This window comes from Anopheles funestus, chromosome 2RL (genome assembly GCF_943734845.2).
Source record: "Anopheles funestus chromosome 2RL, idAnoFuneDA-416_04, whole genome shotgun sequence".
In the NCBI taxonomy this organism is placed as follows: domain Eukaryota; kingdom Metazoa; phylum Arthropoda; class Insecta; order Diptera; family Culicidae; genus Anopheles; species Anopheles funestus.
This window is the reverse complement of record NC_064598.1, coordinates 30,850,542-30,865,220: the sequence shown is the minus strand read 5'-3', so window position 1 is coordinate 30,865,220 and position 14,679 is coordinate 30,850,542. Positions and strand designations below refer to the sequence as shown.

The window sequence follows — 14,679 nt, the reverse complement described above, 5'->3', positions numbered from 1 at the left end:
CTTTAAATGAAAAAAAAAATAAGAATAAATAAAAAAAACTCTAAAAATTTGTAAATTTCCTAAGGCCTTAGCTTTTTTTTGGAAAATTTAGCAAAATTTTATAAATTGATATATTTTAATTCGAATTGGTTGAAATAAGTTACTTTTCACTCAAATAATGCTTTAAATGCAAAAAGAATGAAAAATAATAAAAAAAATGAAAAATAATTCTAAAAATTTGTCAATCTCTTAAGACTATAGCCTCCATAATGGATGGAGTGTATCGCCGGCTGAAAGTTTAGATAATGTTATCGGAAACTTTGCAATCATGCCAAAAACTGAAATAATAACAAAACATTTGATGGAGGATCAATGCGACGAAGATCAAGTACCTGCTTGCCGAAGGTTCTGACTGGGAAGGGGCTCTCCTGGGGTGCAGCAATTGACCACGATGCTCCCGAAGTAATTGAGGAATTTTATTTTTTACTGTTTGGACTAAACGGTAACAACCTACCTGTACATACCATGATCTGTTTTTCGAATGCCTTCAGACAAATGTGGAACAAACAATCATCTCATTAATGATGTTTAAAATAGAAAAAAACGAATTATTTATTTTATTTGGATCAATCTTAACACATTTCGGGCTTTGTAGAATCTAATATATGTATATATCATTTTCTTGCTTTAATGATCGATTGTATATCTCTTTTGTGTTTCGTTTTTTTTTTGTTGTTTTTTTTTAGTACTTAGCTAGGAATGGGAAGTTGGTTCTGCTCGTAGGTTCTACACGCGAGATTTTTTCAATTGTAAATTTATCATGTATTTCTCCTGTCTCTTGCCAGTTAGCATTAAGCGGGGCGGAGTGGTGTGAGGTCCCACATTTAAAACCAGGGATAAAGTCAATATATTGCCAAATGTGTCGATGTTCAAACAGTGCGTGTAAAGCATGAGTAGACACCATGTGACTAGGACTTATCGCTTGAATCTTGCCACCGTGTTGCCTTTTTATTTAAAATTGTTTCTAACACAATGACTGTTTCTTGCATATCAAGACAATAGCAAAACCGAAAAAAAAAAATCAATTCCTTTTCTCTTCATTATTTACCTCCGATTAGGGGGTGATAGTTATAGTATAGAAATTATATTTAAAAAAATTGATATAATTTTGTGTGTATGAAAACAATTGAACGCATAACGCCGTATAATGCAACGTGTGATTGTCTGGTTACAACGCATAGGAAACGTGCATTTCGTACGCGTGAATTTGGGAATAGGCAAACTTGTTCGCGTTGATGCCAGCCTTTGTTGTGGTGGTTTGGAATTAGCAAAACGGCGGAACATCGACCCGATCGAAACTGCACATGCACTCAAGGACAGGGGAAAGTGTTTTTTTGTTTTGTTTTGTTTTTTACCACTATTTAGGTATTGCTATTTACTGTTCATCATTAAACTGACGAGCCTTAGAACGATTCGCTTAACAACTACTAGCAAAATCTGAGTAAAGTTGGAAAAATATACTTTTCAAAGTGTGTGCGTTATGTGTTGTGCATATACGTATAGAGATATTTGTAGGTGCTGATATAAAAGTGTGCTTATAGCTTAGCCATTACTGTTGTAGCTGTAGTAATAGTTGTAGAAATGTTCAAATTGTTCGTATAAGCGGTTTAACGAATGTTGAACTAGCTTAAAATTTTGCACGTTACACGCGTTACGATATCTAGAAAGAGGGATGTAAGTGTGTGTTATCAATAGAGTAATTGTAGCTCATGACTATTGGTATATGACATTTGCGGGTTTTTTTTTTTGGCATGTATCCTTTCCGCCATTAATTGTTTTGAAATAGGAAAAGATTCGTATAAAAAGTTTAGCCACCTTTAAGTCTGTGTTTGCCGCGGCGGCGGCGGCTCTTTTTTACTTCTTTATTCTATAATAAGGAGAAAGATCTGCTTCTAACGCGGTTCATAGTTTCATCTTGTGTATAATGTGTAACGAATGTGTGTGTGTGTGTGTGTGTGTGTGTGTGTGTGTGTGTGTGTGTGTGTGTGTGTTTGTGAATGTTGTAACACTGCTTTTATCGTGCTTTTATATCACCAGTTGTGGGTTTGTACCGATCTGCTATTATTTACCCATGAGCTGTTTTTTTTGTTTGTAACGACTTTATACCGATTTATTCGTCGTTTGTAGCGCATTCCTTCTTTATGCATTTTTTGTTACCACTTTGTGTGTAAGTGTGCTTATGTATGTTTGCTGTAACTGCTGTAGCTTGTCAATGATATGCTTCAATAGGTAAGTTATTAAAAGAGCGATATAAAATTTCAACCTTTCTTGCAAAGGTTTTGCTTTCTTTTTTTGTTTTTTTTTGGATATTTAACAAGTTTTCTTATTATTATGTATCGTTAACAATGTTTGCCAATGGAACAAAATGATCGAAATAAAAAGTAAAACACACAAATCATCATCCTCACTGCAGTCTTCGTGTGAGAAAGTTTTGTTAAACAATTGCTATATGTTTTGCAGCTTACAAACTTCAAACCGTTTGCTGCGGGATTTGATAAACGCTATCAGACACGATAAAATTGTAACAAACAATTACGCTACGCTTCCCGCTTTTGTGTTTCTTCTTTCTTTTCACATGTTTTCCCTCCTTGCGAAAAGGTACACTGACTCTAGTTTACAAAATGCAATGCAATAACTGTTTAAAGCATTGCATTTAGTGCTAATGCTTGACTCGCAGTGTACGATTGGATTGGTAATGATTAAAAAATGGTTCCTTCTTTGCTGCGTACACTAAAATGTGGTGTAATCTTGTAATTCTGTAATAATGGAACCAAACGCGTAATTGTCTCGTTGTATTGTTAATCACTTTCGGGGTTAAAACGTGGCGTGCGTCTGCCCGCTTGGGATTGATTTTAATTGTGTAGCCTTCGGTACATACATACCAACAAGGGGAACAGCAAAAGTGTAACAGTGAATGGATCAAAAACATTGACTGAGTTTTAAACATGCTTCTCTAGACAAGTGTATTGATAGAATTAGGAAAAAATGTAATTGTAATTGTAGTAAAATTAGTAATCGGCTTAGCTAGCTTTATCATGACTTGTGTATTTAAACTGTTTACAATTTCTTACCTCCTTACCTCGTTCGAAACTCTAGCGCTAATAGTGTATTGCTCTGGACACTTCAGTCACTGCATGTTTCCAAACCCCCTTTAACGGGGTTGATGCGCGTCCCATCGTGGATTGATCGTAACGCTTAACCAACATTTAATGCAAAAAAAAATTATGAAGCAAAAAAAACCAAGAATCTAAAGTTTAACACTAAAACCCGTTTCTTTGGAGGAAACTCGTCTGATTAATTAAAAATCTATCCGTTTTCTAACGCTTAAATATCGCTACAATGCATTGGTCAGATCTATCATTGAAATATCAAATAGGTTTTACCGCACCCCCGTGGCACAGTGCACACATCCAATTTTTTTTTATGGGGGAGATTATGAATGATGAGTACTTTAAATTCGCTACAGCACAGTTCAAAACATGTAAAACATGAAAAAACCGTCATTTAATCTTTAGAGGACTTGATCTCCTTAGTACGGCGGTGTTGGTGTGAGTTCGCTTTCCATGTTTTGTAACTATACTTAAATAACCGGGTATTACATTTTATTCGTTTACAGTTTAGATAAAACATCCCAACAATGCTGCCTGATCTGATCGAATGCGTTCACACTGTGAGTGTCTTTCTTACCGTATTAAAGCGTATTTAATTCTGAATTTAAGACATTTACTCCACGCTGCATGGAACGTCTTTAAAAATGCTTTTCTTCAGTACAAGATACAATAGGAAATTAAAAATAGAATGTTAAAACGGTTTAACCAAATGTTGTATTTGTGCTAGAGCAGCAATATTGACACGTTTCAAGTAGTGATAAAGAATCAAATGTGCACGATGCGTGCGTAGACACGCTGTACACGCTAGAATAATATAATAACTCTGATGACTTGTGCTGTTTACAGCGAATAGAAACATGCTTGTATCATGAAGTGGTTCTTATAAAGTAATTAACTATCCCTCCCATTCCGCCTGCTATCCTTACCCCACTAAAAAAAGCATCCCCCAGGAATGTGTTTCTTTTTTTTTTGGGTCGCCTATTGCACAGTGGTTGCTGTAACCAATTGTTCCCTTCTTTGTGCACGCCTGTGGCGTTCGTTTTTAAACCATCTAAGTAGTCGTACGTCTAAAATAAGCGTACCACGTTTTTAAAACTTGCCAAAGCTATTTTTGTCTCTTTATGTTACTTTTGGCCCAATAATTGTGTGTGTGTTTTTCCATTTCTTTTCTTCGAATTTGCTCACATCTTTTTCTCCCACGCATTCAAGCGTTAAATTCTACAAACTACCATTTTATCGTTAAGTAGTTGTCAAATTGACAGTTGTTTCACTAGCTGTCACAGTTTGACAGGCGTTAGTGTTCTATACCCACGTTACGCATCGCAAATCGTGGTTTAGTGTGTGCGTGTGTGTGTGTGAGTGAATTAAATTGTGTTTGGCATCCTCTACGAAATGCGGCGCTTCCGCTGTACCCTATCGACGGACGATGAAGCCTTCGGCTGTTGGTGTCGCAGCTGAAAAAAAGGCAAGTAAAGCTAAAGCAGTACTTCGAAGTAGGAGGTGCTAAGTAAGGACTAGATTTGGGAAGAAAGATAAAAAACCATCGAACGCGAATTGGTACGATGTGATTATGATTTAAAAAAAAAGAAGGAAAAAATCCCACAACACAAAAAAAGGTTAGAGAGAAAGAGAGAAAGAGAAAACGGGAAAGAAATTGAAAGTAGAAAACATGTTTGTGGTTAGTTTTTGAAAGGAACGGTAAAACTCGCACTAGTGTAACATTTCTACCAAAATCTAGTATCAAGCATATACAGAAGATGCAAAACTGGCCGGTTTCTACCGGTGAACCTACGAAGCGCACAGTGCCTCTACATTGCAGTCTACGGCAAAACGGCTACTCTGGCGGAGTGGTGATAATTTTTACCGTAGTGGTATCGTTGTCGGTGCTGGACGATGGATTGGACATGTCTGACCGAAGGGTAAGGCTATCTAGCTCGGAGATGATGCTACCGGTGGTGGGATCCGGGCTGCCCAGTGGGCTTGTCACACCTTCCGTAACCGACGGAAGCAGCGATTCGTTGGAAGGTTGGCTGAAAGGAGAAAAGGGCGACAAAAGAAAGTCCATCTCAGCACAACTGTAACACAGCATCTTATGTATCGATCGGGCTCTTTTCTTAGGTCCAAATTAAGACTGAACTGGTGGCAAAATGTCACCCACAATTTGAGGCTTGTCTCACATGACACAGCTCAGTTTTAGGATAGTCCCTCTAGAACAAAGACTTACCGCTCGGAGGTGTGGTAATCACCAGGAGCTGAGTTTGATCGCCCCGAGCGACAAAAGCGCTCTAGCCGGGAACCACCCGCCTGCGGTGCCCGGCCCGATATGCCTTTGGTGAATGGATTCTGGAACGAATGCTTCTTCAGCATGGTCTTGATAAGTATTAGCGTGTCCAGCTTCGGTATGCTTTTAACCACGCTGTTCATATCCTCGTCGTTGATCTGTACCAGTCGACAGTTTTCTTCCTCCGTCGGAATCCGTACCGTGCCGTGCCTGGTAAGCCACGTGTGTTCCTTAATCTGTGGCAGCGTGATACGTTGCTGTGGATCCTTGTCCAGCATGCGGCTTATCAGATCACGTAGGTCCTCGCCGATGCTGCTATTCTCCGGATACTCCAGTGGGTCGTTCTTTATCTTCTCGTACACACCCGGCACCGAGGTGGCAATGAATGGTACATTGCCGTGTACGAGCGAGAACAGTGTAGCCCCAAGCGCCCAGATGTCAGCCGCCTTACCGTTGTAGAAGTGTTGCCCAGGTAGCAGCGTTTCGGGAGCACGGAATGCCGGTGTTCCAGCCGTCGATCCATTGTTCATGGCGGCATCTTCGCCAAGAAACTCGTTGCATACACCCAGGTCGGCCACTTTGACACTGCCAGAATCGGAAAGTAGCAAATTTGCCGGCTTCAGGTCCCCGTGGATAATGCGCTGATAGTGTACTGCAAGAATACAAAAAAAAATCTCAATAGCATTGTTTACGGGGCAAGCGGGACAAACCCGGTTCGGATGGCCCCCGGGTGCTCCAATTAAGTGGGATAATCGGATCCTCGGTGTTGATTGTTTTCCGTGCGTGATTTAGCGTCTCGAGGCAAAATAAAAATCTACCATCGCACCGGGAAATCAATCACCACTGGGCACATGGTCACACTGTAGGTTTGCGGGATCCGTAACCTTTCGACATCGATCCCATGGTCGAGGCCGCAGGCTGCAAAACACATTACTTACGATATTCCACGCCCAGCAGCACGTCTCGGAAAACATTCCAGGCACGTTCCTCACTCAGGGGAGTGTCGGTCGGTATGCTCAACACTTCCCCCTGTTGCACCAATTCGAAGACTAGATAGAGCGAATCCTCCAGTGGATCGTCGAGCACTTCCACCAGCTTCACCACATTCGGATGGTCCAGCTGATGGAGGAAACGGGAGGAGATAGTAGCAAAAAAAACGAAGGGAAGGATTAGAAAACGATGATCAGAAAGAAAGAAGAAAAAAGCAGCAACACAGACAGTAGAAAAAGGACATGTTTGGAAATCTACCAACACAAAAACAAGACCTCAGGAGACTGGTCAGTACGGATGTCAAGTTCCTCTTACCTTCTTCAGTACGGCAATTTCACGGTATACCCGATCCAAGGGCGATGTACCACGCTTCGGTCCCCGGCGCATCAGCCCCGCCTTACGGAGCAGCTTTCTTTTCGACAAGATTTTCATCGCGTAGTGTGTGGAATCTTCTTCCGAGTATGCCAACTTTACCAACCCGTACGAACCCTGCGAAGGATGGGAAAGCAGTTCAACAGGGTAATCAAGTTGTGCAAATCTGCTATTCTACTGCATTACGTTTGAAATCTAATTTGCTGTCGTGCAATGGAGCATAATCTATGGTAAGTGACACGGAAGCAGTTACCCGTGAAAGTTATCGTATGGGTACCAATCGCATATCGATGTATGTATGTAGTAGGAATCATTAGAGGAACGAGCAATTTCCTTCCATGGTTTCTGCTTCTGCCTTAACGGAGAATGGAAACGTTTTTATGAAACAATTTGCTGCTGCGCTGTGTTTCGTATCGTAATTTTGGGAACAACCCAATAAGATGATGAAGATGATGATAACAATTAATGTTTCTAATATATTAATGGGAACATCAGGTATTAAAAGGCATGTCATACTACAAAAAAATCTTCTTCAACCAAAGGATGTTAAAACTTGGAAAAGAATTGTGACTATAGTCAGATACTACAACAAGCCTTGGGTCGAAGTTTGGTTTCTTTTTTAAATCCTTCAATGGCTTCCCTGGACTCATTTATCCATCTGAATGTGATCTTTAAAGACTTCTGGGGCTGCGTCATTTGGTGTCATTTTAATGAGGAGAATTCGGCGAGTTGGCGACTCTAATTCGCTGCCTAATAGTGAAGATTTCGTACAACGTACAGAGCACGTCGTTAACGGTTTTCCAATGTGACTAAAAAGCTTTTGTCGACAATTTTTCAGGGTTGTATTTGAGCTCTCAAACCTTATAGGATTTGTATAATTATATCACTGTTGCGACAGGTGTCCTCACGAAATTGGAAAAAAGTTCCTTTCTTATTCTTTATTTGAGGCACTGTATAACCTCAACAGTAATTGGCTAATATCCTGCCATTTGTGGCTTTCCTGGAATTCATTAACCCTTGGCAGGATAACCATTAGTGCATATGGGGGTACGGTCCGGATGGGATGTGTTACTCGGACTTGCGCTACTAACTCCTACGCTATCCTCTTAAAAAACTTATAGCCAATAAAAAAAAACTTCCTTTAGAAGAAAATAAACAAAAGATTGTGCACTTGGTGGGACTCGAAAAAAATAATTTGTTATGAGCTGCTATGAGTTAAGAGATGCTTCCGTATAGTTAGTGGATTTGAAGCTATAAGTTGACCAGAAATGGCCAAAATTGTACAACAGTGAAGTTGTTCTGTTCAGGATAACACCAAGTGATATACCAAATGCTGTGGTAATTCATCACAAATATTAGAAATCCAAAAGATGGGATGTTTGGATGCATCCACCACAATGTCCGATGTTGGCGATTGCAATATTTTTTTTGTTTTTGCAATATTCTTGAGTGATAAAATAATTTTGTCTTAGAAAACAAGGATGAAAATGGCAATTGGTAAAAAATGTTGCCAATAAGTAACAAGATTTCCATGAGAATGGTTCCAAATGATAGGTGAATTCGTTTGACCCAAATAAGACCATCTGCATTGAATTACAATAAATCTAGAAACTACAGCAGAAACAAGGACTTCTCGCAGCTAATACGATTAACGTTATCAATTCTTTCTGAAAGTTTGATGTTATAAATAAACCACGATCGAATGACGAATTATGCATTGGTTCGGTGCAACTCACCTGTCCAATCTGATCCAACAGTTTGTACTGGTTGAGCTGCAGGAAACTGCCCGACTGTTCGATCGAAACGCGTCTCGATTCACGCAACGGTGTTCTACGTCGGCCACTGCGCGGGCTACCGTACGGGCTGTTGTAGGGGCTGTAGGGCACATTCGGGTAAATCGGCCGACTCGTTTGATCGAGCGTCTGCAGCTTGGGCAACACACGCCCTTTCAACCCGGGCGGCACGATACCGGCGGCACTAATCTCGAGCTGCGATTCGGAACGGTTAGAAGCTTCCAGCATGTCGTCATTATCTGCCAAATCGAGGGATTGAGTTTTGGGAAGAATTTTAATGTGCTGCGTCATAAAGCGTGCACTATGCGACCGATATGTGCCACCGCCGGCAACCATCGACACTGCAGTAGCACCACCACCACCAGCACCACCACCAGCACACTGGTTTCCCCGTGCCGATTGGCCATCGGTGGAAATTGGCTGCCCATGTTGCTGATGGTGGTAGCTTTGGTAGTGCTGCTGGTAGCTGTGGAGCGGCGGTTTGCTGGATCTTCCCGGCATTCCGGTGTTAGTGATGGACATGGCGTTGGAAATGGTGACACCGGTAGTGGTTACGAACGGGTGGTATTGGTTGCTGACGGATGATGGGACGTTAGTAGTTTCGTCGCATCGATCTGCATCGAGCGGCACGTTAGTGGACACGAAAGGCATAACAACGGTTGTTGGATTAGAATGTTGGTAATGCTGATAGTGGTGGTCATTATCACAGGGTTTGGTAGTGGGGTCCGCCTCTTCACACTCATGCACGGTTGTTGGGTTAGTACGGTTAGGGTTAGTCGATGCGTCATCGTTATGGTCGCTGATGGTTATCGTGGGATGGTAATGCACGGGATCAGCGGCAGGGTTGGCAGGCGCCATTGGTTCAACGATGGGTGGCAAAGGTTCACCGTCACCGGATGCGGTATTACAGTGGGATGGTTTACTGCTGGTGGAAACAGCGGCAGCCGCCGCTGCTGCCGCGGTCATTGCTACAGCCGCCACGGCTGCTGCTGTTGCGTAGCGGAAACTCGTACCTGTCGTACCTCCCCTACCATCGGGTGTATCGGGTTCGGTTTGGATCGTTACCGGCTGCGGGACACTGGTTGACACGCGCATCACATCAGCAAATCCCCGGGCCAGCTCCATCCGCGGTTGCGATGCAGTAGCACCTTCGCTGACCACCACGGAACCGCTGGTACCCATCTCCCTGCAGCTAAAGCTATGATTGACGAATTGATTACTCTTTGCACTATCTAATGGTGTGGACGTATCTAGCCCACCGGTCTCCGTTCCGGTCGTTCCCGTCGCGGTCGTCGTGTTTGTCGTCGAGATGCAACCCTTCGGAGATGCATGCGATTCGCTTACGGATGGGGGCGAAGTGGAGAAATTGAGACATTTCATACTAGCGCTATTGTTATTACGATTGCTGCTATTCCCGCTACCGCTATCATTGGCAACATTGTGACATTCCGCATCGATAACGATGGTAATGTTGCCGGGCGCGGGCGCTGAGCGGAAGGAACCCTGCAACCTACGATCCTTGCGATGATCCTCCTTCAGGGTGATGTCCACTTCTTCAGCTACTTTCACTGCTACTGTCGACGGCTCGAGGTCCGCTTCCGTTTGTACCGTTGGAGACATTTCGTTCGTGTGCGGTACTCTGCTTGCCATAGCAAATGGCTCGTGCCTGTTACGGTGAGGTTGTTTTGGGGACGGGGATACAATTGGATTAAAATCAATCACCAGACTCTGTATGTGCCGGCAGAGGGATGTAAATACACTTACCCGTATCTGGATACGAATGCAATTTGCTGAGTACATTGACATTAGCTAATCGTTTGATCATTCCAATATGTCCTTCGGGGCTTAATGTATCTGTAACGGAGAATGAAAAGCATGATGAAGTGATGCCGTTTTATTGACGGGGGGTTTTCTTCAGTGGAACAGAACAAAAAGCAAACAACGGTGAATTAAGTTTCGAATAGAAAGCTTATAAATTGAAACATTTATACACATTTGCGAACGAATCAAGGAAAGATCTGCTTCCAACAACATTTCGCTAAGACATCTTCTTGCGCTTTTTTGGCTGCTAAAATGCAACCACTCATCGGTGTATGTGGTTGGATGTAATTGATTTATCGAAATCAAATTTAAGCTTACAATTTCAATCTCAACGTCAGTTGCTATTTCTTTTACAACACAATTGCCATTGGTCGGTTAGCTCTCGGTGGCACTTTCACAAGAAAAGTGCTTGGCGGAACCAACATTTACGTGTACGCACACACATTGGAAATCTTTTCCATTTCCAGTGTCAGCTCTTCGTGTTTCCTCACTCCGAGTAAGATCTCGTCATTCCCGCCAGCATATTTGCCGTACCAATAACTGGGAAAGGCAGCGCGCACAATCTCGGTAGAGCGTTTTAGCTTTTATAGCGAGCCGCTCTAATTGAATTCATTAGGAGGAAAGGAATCGAGAGCCGTACAGTTTTTTGGGTACAGCTGCCATCGGTGTGCTGCAGCATCGGTGGTTCGGTTGTTTTTTGGCACTAAAATATTTACGCCCCAGTTCAAATTGGTAACACCAACACCGGAATTGGAATGCTCAGCTGGTGCTTGACATTCGAATGTTTCGAGATCACACGAGCGTAGCAATAGCGTAAAAATGCGTAAATTTGCTACGGCACAGCAGGATCTAATTAATATGCTGTGCGATATTTGTCTTTGCTTTCGGTGACTATTTGTCTACGTCATTATCAGCCACACACACACACACCGGCTGGGTGTTCTGGACGGTTGAGCAACAAAATACGGGCGATAAAGACGGTTGAAGAATAATGGCTTTGAGAATATTACATTTTGGCAATATAGCTACAGGAGGTCTTTGGCACTTTGTAATGCTTGTATTTCTTATTGATTCATAGCTAAATCGTCAAATAGGCAGCAGAAGGTTGAGTTGATGATGTTGGTGCCGATTTCTCACACGACTGGATCAGTATTAAATTCCACCTAGATCGCTCCCGAGTAAGCAAGACTAACTATTCAACTAATCGTAAAGAAAAGTGAAGGAATATTAGAGACAACTGACCAAGACGTTTGAAGTTGTGTAGCCTCAAAGAAGAAGTATAGTGAGAAACCTTTCATGTAAAGGAGTAATTGGTTTTTACACAACATAAGGAGTTTTTATGACTCTTTTACTCACTCTTTTGTATTGCGACTCACTCACTCTCTGTGATGACTAGCGACTCACGCGACTTGCGATGTATTTAACTACGGTTTAAGCGAAGTAATTTACAGCCAGCCATCGAATACAACAAAAATTGAAATAATTAAATTCGAAATAATTACATCCCAAAAAGCGTAACAACACATTTTAATCATTCTTGTTGAGTGATTTCAAACGCTAAAATAGTGAGTCGCTAGGAGTAATTAAACGATTAGTTTAGTGTAATATTTTGTTCTCTCTCTTCTCTCTTTTCTTGGCCTGCTGAGGGTCGAGCAAGTCGCGAAGGCATGGCCAGGTCTCCAATTAGCATCTCCGTTATATATCGGCCTATCAAATGTTACTGGAGTCTTCTGGATTGCAGGAGTTTGTGAGGCCCGTAGTACGTACGGTTTCCCTGAACAATGCTCCTTCGGATTTCGTTGCACATGTTGTTGTCCGAAGTTACGATCGTACCAAGGTAGCAGAACTTCTCTACCACCTCGAGATCGTCGTCGGCAACTGATACCCTGTTTTCGAGTCGGGTTATCTCACGGCCAGAGCCTTCGGCAAGCAGGTATTTTGTCTTCGTCGCATTGATCCTCAATAATATTTTGTTATTTGTAATATTTGGTTATGAATCTCAAAAGAGTATGTAAAAGACTCAAATCCTTATAGCCACCCTGTTTCAACTCTAAAAAAAAAGATTATGTTCATCTCTAGTAAACACAGAGAAACAGTCCGGATGGGATTGGATACCAAGCCGTTGTCGTTGTCAAGAGTGGCGCACTTACCATTGATTCATCGTACCACTTCCTGGGCTAATAATTTAACGAGGTACAGAAAAGAGCATCTTATGCTTACTGACATGAACTGTGTTCTCAGGTTTGTAAACTTGCCCTGAAGAGGCTGACCATCAGCATCTCCAAGAGTTGCATCTCTGGAGTTCGCGTGAAGAAAGTGGAATTACGATTATCGGATTTAGCCCGTCTTGTACCAATCTTGTACCATCTTTCATTCGCTTACTCGTCAACAGGTGTGCTGCTGTGTGTATGCTTTTGCTAAGCCAATATAAAAACGCATCCTTTTGTAAGCAGTTGAAAGGAACGAGCAACTAAAGAAGCATTTAACGATGAGGAAAAGCTCGAAAGCAAATAACTTGAATCGGGCAACTTGAACCATAGCCGCCACTGCAGATGGTGGTATGGATCAAAGTACACAAATCCCACATACAGGGCACCCGCTTTTTGCAACTGACAGTGCTTATGTGGTGTGATATTCTCGGTAGCTCTGGAACGCCCCATGCGACCATGTGCCGGGTGCTTTCGTGCATTACGCTTTGCTACCGATTTGGATTCAGGTTGCTGTCGTTGATCGTCGCTTGCAGGAGTGAAAAGTGTTGGAACTTTCGAACCAAGTGCATATTTATCTGGAGGACAGGAAGAGTTCAAAGAGAAAAAGTTCACGCCGGATGCAGGGTGGAACATTGTCGATCCGGATCAACACCCTACGCACCGTGTTCCAAGGTGTTCCAAGGAAAACTTTTTGTTTTACAGCACACAAAAAAAAAACATGGCATACATGACATGGCTGCGTAATAAGACACAATCTTCATACGGAGATGGCTACGGGTAAAACGTGATATCAATCGTAATTTTATCATACAGTTAAATGGTGAGATAGAAGATCACGCTGATACTTGCACCAAACTGTTCCCTTGGCGTGCGCTATTCAGCACACACATCCCGAGGGCGAGTGTTTCTGTTGTCTGCTTGTGTACCTTCTACATTAACTCCCGTAAGCCGCTGTTCGCATAACACATTTGTTCATCTCAATGTGATGAATTTTACTGTGCATACGGCCAACAGTGACAACGTGTGAGGCAACATAAAAGGATTAACCGCTTGCCACCGCCACCTTTGCAAACTTTTTCATTAAGTTTACAGAACAGAACAGCAAAAAAAACACACACAGGATGAAATGATTACAATGTACAGGTCAGTGAATAACTGCTATTACTCGTTTCTGTGTGTACTTTATCGAAATTAAAACTCCTCGCTCCTCAGCATGAATGAGCCAGGAATAGATCAATGAGTATGAAAGGCATCTGTCCACGGTACATTGGCTTCAAGGGGCAGCCTACGGAGATTGTCCGGTCAGGTTTCTACCGATGAAGTGCGTCCCTATCCGAGCCGAACCGTTCCCTTCCGGGTCAGTGGATTTTTCTGCAGATTATGCGATTTTTTTTTTACTTTGCTTTACTTCCATACCAATGGCTTCCTTGGTGATGGTGCAGATGTTAAAAAGGTGTCCCATGATCCATTGCACATCATATCCGAACGCCTGCGTTGAGCGTGGCCAAGGACAGTGGTAATGGAAAACGGCTCGGACAACTTCATCAAACGTTGTACGGCACCTGATCGGATGAATTGATACGCGATGGATGCATTTGACGTGAGCTATATTTATGGCGTGGGTGGGTGGTTTAATTTGTTTTCCATGAATGTAATTAGTACCTTCATCAGTAACGATAGCATGGCGTTTTGTAATATGCAACAAAGTCATCACCTCTGAACGGGTCTGTTGCAACCCTAACCAATCAGAAGTTGGTGTAACACAAATGTAACAAGCACTTTCTGTTATATTTCATTTCAATTTCTTTTTATACCACTAACGAAAGTTTGACAAAATTTGTTCACAAAATATGTTTTATAAAATATTGTTTTGTGAATTAACATCAACGGCACATCATTGAGGTATATCGTATCTTTCCTTGTAACTAAAAAGCACAAATGGGACGAATGTTGAAGTTATCATATTTGTGTGTGAATACCAAGTAAAAATGAATAAGTAGAGTAAAATTACTCAACCGAGTATGCCCTGGATAAGGCAAAGGACAAGGAGGAAATGCATTGTG

The 14,679-nt window shown here is 42.1% G+C and overlaps 1 protein-coding gene across 5 annotated transcripts in view; it reads right to left on the bottom strand.

Annotated features, from left to right (window-relative positions):
* Window positions 1-561: 561 nt before the first annotated feature.
* LOC125765784 (calcium/calmodulin-dependent protein kinase kinase 1) overlaps window positions 562-14,679 on the bottom strand; it is a 92,779-nt gene continuing 78,661 nt past the window's right edge. For 3 of the 5 annotated variants that reach the window (XM_049431254.1, XM_049431252.1, XM_049431255.1), the window contains exons 4-10: window positions 10,350-10,439; window positions 9,599-10,251; window positions 8,529-8,824; window positions 6,736-6,909; window positions 6,369-6,549; window positions 5,374-6,082; window positions 562-5,179 (exon numbers count right to left, since the gene is read on the bottom strand). In XM_049431254.1, the coding sequence (XP_049287211.1) occupies window positions 4,984-5,179; window positions 5,374-6,082; window positions 6,369-6,549; window positions 6,736-6,909; window positions 8,529-8,824; window positions 9,599-10,235 (2,193 nt within the window). In that variant the 5' untranslated portion in view covers window positions 10,236-10,251; window positions 10,350-10,439 and the 3' untranslated portion in view covers window positions 562-4,983. Of the gene's footprint in view, window positions 5,180-5,373; window positions 6,083-6,368; window positions 6,550-6,735; window positions 6,910-8,528; window positions 9,579-9,598; window positions 10,252-10,349; window positions 10,440-14,679 lie in introns of those variants that run through there. The other 2 variants (XM_049431256.1, XM_049431251.1) reach the window with 2 other exon arrangements.